The 10417-nt window shown below is 41.3% G+C and overlaps 1 protein-coding gene across 1 annotated transcript in view; it reads left to right on the top strand.

Annotated features, from left to right (window-relative positions):
• Retnlb (resistin like beta) overlaps nt 1-1757 on the top strand; it is a 73498-nt gene extending 71741 nt beyond the window's left edge. Inside the window, exons 2-3 of the mRNA XM_013351902.2 lie at nt 452-569; nt 1111-1757. Coding sequence (XP_013207356.1) covers nt 452-569; nt 1111-1238 — 246 coding nt within the window. The 3' untranslated portion in view covers nt 1239-1757. The remainder of the gene's footprint in view (nt 1-451; nt 570-1110) is intronic.
• The last annotated feature ends 8660 nt before the right edge of the window (nt 1758-10417 follow it).

The following is a 10417-nucleotide window of genomic DNA, read 5'->3' on the forward strand; positions in this document are numbered from 1 at the left end:
TCAAGAAACTTCTCCACTGTGGAGGTAAGGGATGAGTAGTAGAAACCATAGGCTACTCCTTGCTCATGCTGACTGTTTATAAAACCTAAAGTCCCTTGTATCCCGCTCTAAGATCTCAACCTCTCTTCAGTCCACTTCTTCCCTGCCTTCATAGTCAGGGATTTCCTTAGTACTCAACCCTTTGGAACTCTTAGGTAAGAACTCAATGTTCTTGATAAAGATGAAGAAAAGGAGGCTAGGCCTGTAATTTGTGAATGCATAATGAAACAGGTATAATATTAAGCTTTTAGTTAGTTCATTTAATTTTCATGGCCACTTCAGAGGTAAGTATACTTTACTTTTTACTACTTTCTTGTCACAAATGAAGGAACTGATCTTAAAAGTGAGTGGACTAATTATGGAAACAGTGACACTGTCGAGATAGAAGAGGAATTAAAGGGAATTGTGAGAGAGATTATGTATAACATCACATTTTTCCTCTTACTCAGATGACTGTCCCTTCACTGCCACTAAGTCTTTGTCCTGCACTAGTGTCAATGCTAGAGGCAAACTAGCCTCCTGTCCTGCTGGTGAGTACCACTCAAGGAGCATTTGTGAATAAGGTGTCCCTGTGTCTACCCCCCGTCAATTTCCAAATACCACCTTATCCTAACTCAGGTTTGTGTTGCCATGGAGCTGAGCCATAGTCTCTTTCTAGTTTTCAGTTACCTGAAGGAGGTTACGAAGGACTCTGGGCTCATTCTTCCTGCCACTTCTTCCTTGATGTCCCACATGCCAGCCCTTCTTGTTCCTCGATTGTCCAGTCACGGACAATTTATTTCCTAATCTCTATTCATTTCCTAATCTATTTCTTATATTAGTGGGCAGGAGACCACAACATGGGTGAAATTCCCATCAATTGAATGACTGTGAAACTCCTCCTTCCAAGTCCTTCAGTTTAAGTAATTTTTGCATTTCATTTGCTTGAAGAGAATTCTGAAATTTGAATAGCTTTATGCCCTGCAAAAACCTAGATCCACCCATTGCCTCCTAAGATAAAAGGACAGTTAGGGACCTTCTATCTCTTGCAGTCTAAAGATTCTGATGTCTGTGTCTCATGTAACCATGCAGGGATGGCTGTCACTGGTTGTGCCTGTGGCTATGGTTGTGGATCATGGGATATCCAGAATGGAAATACCTGCCACTGTCAGTGCGCAGGCATGGACTGGACCACCGCCCGCTGCTGCCAACTGGCCTGAGAATGAGGAGGCTGAGAACCTAGTTTGGAAATGATGACTGTAAAGAAACTGCAGTCTCAACTTGGCAACCTGGCTCATATCCCTTGATGAATTCATATTCGCTATTAATACTGCTTCTTGAAAAATAAAGACAAATTTCTCTCTCTCTCTCTCTCTCTCTCTCTCTCTCTCTCTCTCTCTCTCTCTCTGGTTTTGAGACTGGGTTTCTCTGTGTGGCTTTGATCCTGTCTTGGAACTCTCTCTGTAAACCAGGCTGGCCTTGAACTCACAGAGACCCGCCCGCCTCTGCCTCTTAAGTGCTAGGATTAAAGGCATGTGCCACCACTGCTCAGCTTTTATGTTATGTCTCTAATGTTATTTCCCCTATCTTGGGAAGCCTCTTGCCAGAAAACATTTTCAGTACCTCAGATTACATCTCTGAATGGCATGTGAGATGCGTGGCTAGGAAATATATGGGAAGAATGGGAAATGGACAGATCCTCCACTTCTCCTAGTCCCTCTGTTCAGAAAGCCTTGAGTACCTTGTTTGGCATGAAATATAGTAAATCAAATAACATGCTTTTAATGGAGTTCACCAACTCGAATAGCAAACTCTAAACCATGTGCAGGAGAACTTGGCAAGGTGTAGGGAGGCAGGAAGAAATTGAAAATAATTAACTTCTAACCTTTTAGTACACACATGTACTCTTACTCAAGTAGACACGATGGTATTGTTCAAGGTGACTTCCTTCCCAGCTGCCTTTTTTTTGGAAAACAAAATAAAGCCACATCTTTCACATGTCACTGAGTCTCACTAACACGTCATGTTCCTGCGTATAAATATTAAAGAATTCCAAACAGAAATAAGTGTTAAACAAGAAGTAACCCAAGGTTACGGTGATTTAAGTTGCTGGACTTGAATTTTTGGGCTTCATGGCCCTGAATGACACAATAGATCAGTTACAACTTAAAATTACCAAAAATGATTTTTCTTTTTTAATTATTATTTTCTTATATATTACTTCGTGACCACAGTTTCCCTTTTCTCCTTTCCTCCAAGTACCCCCATCTCCCCTCTCCCCCAGATCTACTCCTCCATTTCCCTTCAGAAAAGGGCAGGCCTCCTAGGGATATCAACCAAGCACAGTATAACAAGTAACAATAAGACTAGGCACATGACCTCATGTAAAACCAGAAGAGGAAAAGTGTCTCCCGAAGCAAGCAAAAAAGCTAGAGAGAGCCCCCACTTTCACTGTTAGGTGTCCCATGAGAAAACCAAGCTGCACAACCATAACATAAATGCAGATACCCAGGTAAAGCCTATATAGGCTCCCAGATTATTGGTTCAGTCTTGTGAGCCCCTATGAGTCCTTCTTGGATGATTCTGTGTATTTTCTAGTGGTGTCCTTGACCTCTCTAGCTCCTTCCTCCCCTTCTTCTGCAGAATTAAACAGGCTCCACCTAATATTTACCTGCGGTTCTCTGTATCTGCTCACATCTGTTGATAGACTGTTGGGCCAAAATTATCTCAGGGCCTGTACCTTGAGGCCTCATTTGTCAAGGGAACACTGCTGCGGATGCTGCTGCTTCAGGGGCTTGTCTCATAGAGGTCTCAACTCTGCCCATACAAAATGCTACCCAAATGCATGACTTAACTCATGTCAACTGGAAAGGACACAAATACCTATACTGCCAGATCCCTGCAACAGAATTAAAGCTTACAATGTTTTGCTACATTGGGACTATCACAACACGTCAAGACAGACAACAGCCCCTGTTTTATAAGTAAAACATTAAAAGAATTCTTCCAGAAATGGAATATATCCCATACCACTGGGATCCCAAACAACCCTCAGGGTCACGCATTTGTCGAAAGACATCATTGATATCTCAAAGAGATCCTTATAAAACAAAAAGGGGGAGAGTCTCCCCCCATCTACAACTGCAAAAGGTGTTGTTAACCATCAATATTTTAAATTTTCAAAAATCAGATGAACAAAATAGATTCCAGAAACATTGGCGATCCCTACCAATGAGGCCCTGCTTAAAGATTAAGTCGAAGAATCCTCTCACTAACCAATCAATGGAGGAGCCCAGATCCCTTGTTGACACAGGGCCGATGATATGGATGTGTCTTCCCAAACAGAGGGGAAATGCCTATATGGCTACCTGCTCGTAACTTAAATTTCTCCCCTCCCCTCAGGACAATGGGGAAGACCAAGATGATCAAGAAAGAAAGAGATTGTGGTGGCTAAACCTTAAATCCAAACACAAGAAAAGAAAATAACCACTGCCCAAGGGAATTAACCCTTGAGGAGAGTGTTGCCTGTTTATCTATTTCAGACTGTCCCCTCAGCGATAATCATGTTAATTCTTCTCATGGGGACTAAGGTCCAGGCAGCAAGCCCCCACCAACCACAGAAGGTGACGTGGATCCTGTTGAGTGCTGGCACTGGAGGGATCCTAAACCAGACTTCTCAGATGACACCCTGGACGTAGTTGCCTGACCTGATGTTTGACCTCTGCGATTTGGCACACAGATTTGGGAGACTGGATTCAGGGGATCCAAGGGAGACCTGAATGCAGAAGCTCTCAGGGGTGTACCCTACCCCAAGCATCTTACCCTAATGAGCCTGGAAAGTTCTCATGTCTTTAGGAGACATGCCCTCCTTCAGACACCGTTTCATGTATGACCATAAAGCAACCGGACAGCCTCTACTATTAGCAACTGCTATTCTTGGTTTTCCTGGGGATGTAGGCTGCAGGACATAATTAGAAAAAACAGAGACTGCATTACATTATTTGGATTCCTTAGCAAGGGTAACCTTACAAAATAGGAGAGGCTTGGATTTGCTGTTATGGAACAGGGAGGAACTTGCAGGGCACTTGGGGAGGAATGTTGCTTCTATGCAGACCATTTCAGGATAGTTACAAGAACCCTAGATGAATTAAGAAAAGATATTGATGCATTTAAGTCAAGGACTCCCTATGAGATCTGGTTTAATTGGTCCCCATGGCTTACCACACTCATTTCTTCCCTAATTGGGCCAATGGCTATTTGTTTATTGATCTATCCTTTTGGCCCATGCATTCTCCAAAGGCTGAAACAAGCATTCCAAAAACAGATACAACAGGTACAACTCATGGCTCTTCGAGTACATTATGATAGCTCAATACATCTCACCCCATGGATGAACTCTCAATTTGAGGGTGTCCAGGCCAAAACTCCAGGTAGGGGTGGCCTTGACCTGTACTCTCTCCTTGGTGAGCTATTCTGGCCTGGTGACTGGGGTCGAGTGTGGGATATAAAACAAAAGGAGGAGATGTTGGGCCAAAACTATCTCAAGGTCTGTACTGCAAGGCCTATAGGACAGAAAAAAGTCTGGCTTGAGTTTGAGTGAGGATGAGACAGCAAAAACTAGATAGATGCCCCTTCAGCCAGAGGGAGAGTTTGGCTGCCTCTCATTGGCTGAAGGTACCCTTACATCACAGGGTATTGCTTAACCTTTATAAGCTGAGGTTCACAGTAATAAACTGAGTTCCTGCTTTGACTCAATTCCCTATCGCATATCGGAAATGGGCGGATAACACAGCCACCTTTCCCTGGGGAATGTGGAGGCTCAAGAAAGCCTAGCAATAGATGAAGCATCTCTGATGAAAATTATTCTAGGTTCTAGTCTATGAGCAGAGCAGAGAATCATTATTAATCATGTCATTGACTTTTTTTTTCTGGTCATGTTTGATTCTATCCTAGGTCTTGGGACTATCCACTCTGGTTCCTGACCTTCCAGGCAGTGTCAGGCATGGGCTCTTTCTTGTGGCATAGATCTCTAGTTGGGGCAAGTCAGTTGGGCACTCTCATAATTTCTGTGCCACTTCTACCCCAGTACATCGTCCAGGCAGAACTAGTTGCAGGTCAAAGGTTGTGCCTGGCTCAGTGTCCCAATTCTTCCACTGGAAGCCTTCCATGGTTACAGAAGGTGTTCAGGCTCCAAATTCCCTATTATTAGGAGACTTTGCTAGGTTCACCCTCATAGATTCCTGGGAGTTTTCATTGAATTAGGCTTCTCCCTCCCCCATACCAAAGGTCTCACAATTCCACTAGTCTCTCCAAGTACTCTCTCCCCACACCCTACCAGATCCCTCCCATTCTCATACCCACCGGCTCCCCAGTCCATCAGCAAAATCTATTCTATTTCCTCCCCTTCCCAGGGAGATCCATGTGCCCCCCTTAAGCCCTCCTTGTTACTTAACCTCTTTTGGTCTGTGGATTTTAGCATGATTATCCCTTCTTTAGAGCTAATATCCAACTCATGAGTACATGCCATGTTTGTCCTTCTGGGTCAGATGGAATTCAGAATGAATTTTTTTCTCGTTTCATCTACTAGCCTGCAAATTTCATGATTCTTTTTAAGAGCTGAGTAATACTCCATTGTGCAAATGTACCACATTTTCTCTATCCATTCTTCATTGAGGGACATCTAGGTTGTTTTCAGTTTCTGGTTATTATGAATAAAGCTGCTATAAACATAGTTGAACAAGTGTCCTTGTGGTAGGATGGAACGCTCCTTGGGTATATGCTTATGAGTAGTATAGCTGGGTCTTGAGGTAGATCGATTCCCAATTTTTTTGAGAAATGTCCATATTGGTTTACAAAGTGGCTATACAAAGTTTCTCTCCCACTAACAATGGAGGAGTATTCCCCTTGCCTTCCCATCTCACCACTATGACCAATCACTTGTGTTTTTAATCTTACCCATTCTGTCACGTTAAGACGGAATCTTGGATTCATTTTGGTTTACATTTCCCCGATGGCTAAGGATAATGAACCTTTTCAGTGTTATTATTTGTTTTTCCAAGTCATGATTTCTCTTTGTAGCCCTGGCTATCCTGGAACTCACTCTGTAGGTCAGGCTGGCTTTGAACTCAAAGATCCACCTAACTGCATTCCAAATGCAAGGATTAAAAACATGTGCCATCACCTCCTTTAAGTGTTTCTTTGCCATTTGGGATTCCTTTGTTGAGAATTCCCTTTTTAGATCAATACCCCATTTTTCTTTGGATTGTTTGATTTGTTGATGCCTAGTTCCTTGAGTCCTTTATAGGAATAGATTTTCACCAACTCTGAAAATGATTTTAAATAATATTGACAACTCAAGGGGAATTTAAATATACTGACTATCACTATAATAAGAACATTCTTTACATGTCCATTTAATAATGACAGTGAATTTCTCAAAGCTAATAGCTATGACAAACAGAAACTCAATTAGATGATGTGATATAGCTGTGGCTATATAAGCTAAGGGAGAAAACCTTATATCCCCTAATTAAAAATATATTCATAAGTATACTGTATTGTTGCAGCTACTGTAGCTAAAGCAATGATCAAGGGCAGATGGAGACATAGACACCTTGAGTTTCTTTTACTGAGAAGAGAAAACTTTATTTTACAGTTTGGTATATTTTAAGGGCAGAGCAGGGTTACTAGGTGTGTCAGCCCTTATATTAGCAGTCATAAGGGTTCAGAGCAACTTTCTGAATATACTAAAGGTGATCAGATTGCCCTTAAGTTTTCCACAGAGATGTAGACATGTGTGAAGGCCAAGGGGGTGATTATCTGAGTCATTGGTTGCTCTTGACTTTAATTTTGCCCTTTGCTGTTATCTCCATAGCAAGAATCTACTTATTAGTTACTTATTCTAATGTTTTTAAAAAGTTCTATTCACTGGTAGACTGTTAATCACTGGAATCCTAGTTCAATGTCCTTATTTACTGCAATTCAAGTGAGCATTTTCTTTTTTTTTATATATATTTTTTCAAGTGAGCATTTTCAAACATAAAATAGACCACACACTATCTTGTTTCAGTTTTTCTAACATTAGTTAGAATAACCAGTGCAGTTATTTGCAACCTGTGGGTCATGACCCCTCTGGGAGTCGTATATGAGCTATTTATTTACATTATGATTCATATCAGTAGCACAATTGGTTAAGAAATAGCAATGAAATAATCTTATGAATAGGGGTTACTACAATATGAAGAATTGTATTAAAGGGTCACAGCATAAGGAAGGTTAAGAACCATTTCTCTGGTTGCTTCCGTTACATGAAAAATTATATCCTATTTATTTGACCAAAGCTAACAAAATTTCGAATGCTCTGGCCCCTTAATAGCCTTCTAAACTCATTTACGACCTTTGCTCGCTTCATTTTGGCCACATCTGTGCTCCTGAACACTTCACTCACCCTCCTGCTTCCTACCCAGCATGAACTAATTAATGAGTGGTCAAGACCAACTCTGACTCCAGGTCGGCTTCTTCTCTTATTTTCTATGATGCTTCCTTTACCACAGTCCTGATGATACAGCAACAGATACTGTTTTAACAGGTGCCTGAGTCCCAAAGTGTCTCTAAATAAAATACATGTTTTTCAGACAGTACCTCTGTGCAGGAAAATATAGAAGATAGAGATGGAGACCAGAGGTTAGCAATAGCAAACGCAGAAGTAAGACTCTGCAGCAAGTTAAAAGAGTTGATGAGTTTATGACCAATTTCTTGTCTTGTGTGTTAACAAAATTCTGATTTCATTCATGGTTATAAGGTATTTTGCCTAGGAGAATAAATATATACTAGATACAATGATAGAATTCACAACATTCTTGGCCAAATATTCTGTTTCTTAATCATCTCTGTATAAGGTGAAGTTTTACAGACTAGTGAGTCACCTAAGTCAGACCATAAGAGAAATCTGCTTCAGGTTTCTGAGAGTTTGCTTCTGAAGTTAAAACAAGCCAACAAAAACAAACAAACAAAAAAACCCAGGGATTTTTGTCTCGACTTTTGGGAGTAGGGACATATATGGTTAAATGTATAACATATTTGAATGAAATTTCCATAGTAGAATTCATCACTATATGCAATAAATATATGCTAATTTTAAAAAGAAAAAAAGAAAACCCAGGCTCAAAATTGTCCAAGACCCTTGTTTCTTAGGTTGATCAGTAAGATAATGTCTCGTGCTATGGCAGTTGTCTTCCAGTTTGGAAGTGGGAAGTGTGCTGCACACAACCTAAGAAACAAGGGTCTTAGAGAGAATGAGAAGCTGGGCGGTGGTGGCGTACGCCTTTAATCCCAGCACTCGGGAGGCAGAGGCAGGCGGATCTCTGTGAGTTTGAGACCAGCCTGGTCTACAAGAGCTAGTTCAAAGCCACAGAGAAACCCTGTCTCGAAAAACAAAACAAAACAAAAAAAAAACATAGAGAGAATGAGTTGAGAGCAATGCCATGCTGAGCAAGCAGATAACAACCAGTAATATTTCATCATATCATATATTTACTGCTTTTCCTTGTTGAAACAACAACCAGAGAACTTGTAATGAGAGATGCTATCAAAATTGGCAGCTTCTACCTAGTGGAGGTAGATAAAAGGAAAAAAAAATAGGAAGATCCCCAACACACACACATACACATAAGCAGAGAACCAGAACAAAGGCAACTGGAGCCTCTCAGGACATTGGCTAGAATCTGTCTCTTGTGCTTTTTGAAAACTCCATCCTCTCCAGCTATCTTAGGTACTACTGGAGTGTTTGCTGGAAGAGAGGAAAGGCTGAAGTTCTGATAGACCATACTTCTAAATAGCATCTATCCTCCCAACATCTGCAGCTCTGTGAAACCCCATCAGTGATTCTAATTAATTACTGTTAACATTCTGCAGCATCCCTGCCTCTCAGGAGTCAACACAGAAGCTTAGCCTTCCTACTCCTGCCAGAACCATGTCCTATTTTCCCTACCCATTTTCTTTGTTATATCTCCCAACCATTCTTGAGCAGTTACTGTGTAAGTGTTTTCTTAACTCCTCACTTTTATCTTAAGAGGGAAGCAGTGTTAGTTTTTTTCATTTTACAGAAGAGGAAACTTGAGTTCTAAAGAGTTACATAATTCATCTGGTGGCACACAGCTACCAAGTGCCTTGCTCTTGCAGTTAAAGATTGGGGCAATGGCTCAGGAGTGAAGCATCTGCCACACAAACATGAATACCTGAGTTGAGTCCCCCAGGACACACGTAAATGCGATTAGGGTATGATAGTCTGCTTGTAATGCCAGCGTTCAAAATGTGGAGACAGTGGAGCCTAGAGAAAGTGGCTAGCTAGACTGAGAAAATAGCAAACTCTGGATTCAGGTGCAGAACAAAGAAGTCATCTGGTATCTACTTCTGTCCTCCAAAATGCACCAAAGAAAACTTTGTATTTTTCTTGGGAAGTGTGAAGTAACTAACCATCTATGCTCATCTTATTTACCTTAAACCTCTCATAGACTTCTGTTTACATTAAATGTTGAGTCCCTCCCTTAGGACATCTTCTGTGGTTTTGACTTAATTCTGCCAACTATATTGCCGATGAGTAGTTAAAATTTCCTCTTACATAAGCATATGCAAGTCCTCACACATGCATATCCAATACACATATGCATACATACCACATGTAAAAAAGTGCTTAAGGCCTGGCTAGCCTGAAATTTTTCAGTGAGGTCTGAGATGTAAGATCCCTCCTTTGTAGCCTGCTATTACCTGGCCTAGAGGTAGCTAGAACAGGGGGAGAATAACCTAGAGGAAGCCCAAGAGAGAAGGTGGATGAGGTAATGGGCTACTGATAAAAACTTATGAAAGGGGAGTTGTTTTCCATACCTAGGAACTAGTTAGCAGTTCCTCCAAATCAACAATTCCCCAATTATCAAAACATGGCTAATTTACATACTTCTTTATAGGTCTTCAGGTTTCTTTCCATTTTATCCACCAAAGGCATGTGGTAAACCATTCTCTTCTAAAGTACCTTGAAATTTCCATTGGAAATTTCCTGTGCAGTACCTCAGATCCTCTCTACTACTCTGCAGTCTGTCACAAGTTCACCCAATAGTCATAGTGTGAGATTTTGTAGGGTGATGACTAAATATCTGGTCCCAAGATAGGTGTTGGCTGAACCTTGCATAGGGTCCCATGCTTCTGGCTGCCTGGTTCTCCTATCAGAGTACACTTAACTATGAATCAGCCCTTCCACAGAGTCTGAAAAGTTTTCCCAACTGCTCATTCAGAGCCTAGAACTGGACACTATGCTAATATCAAAAGACAGCTCCAGGAATCACATTAACCTGTAACTCTGTGATACTCAGGAACGAACAGAGGAGGCAGCCTTCAAGTTGAAGAG

This window comes from Microtus ochrogaster, chromosome 2 (assembly GCF_000317375.1).
Source record: "Microtus ochrogaster isolate Prairie Vole_2 chromosome 2, MicOch1.0, whole genome shotgun sequence".
NCBI classification, from domain to species: Eukaryota; Metazoa; Chordata; class Mammalia; order Rodentia; family Cricetidae; genus Microtus; species Microtus ochrogaster.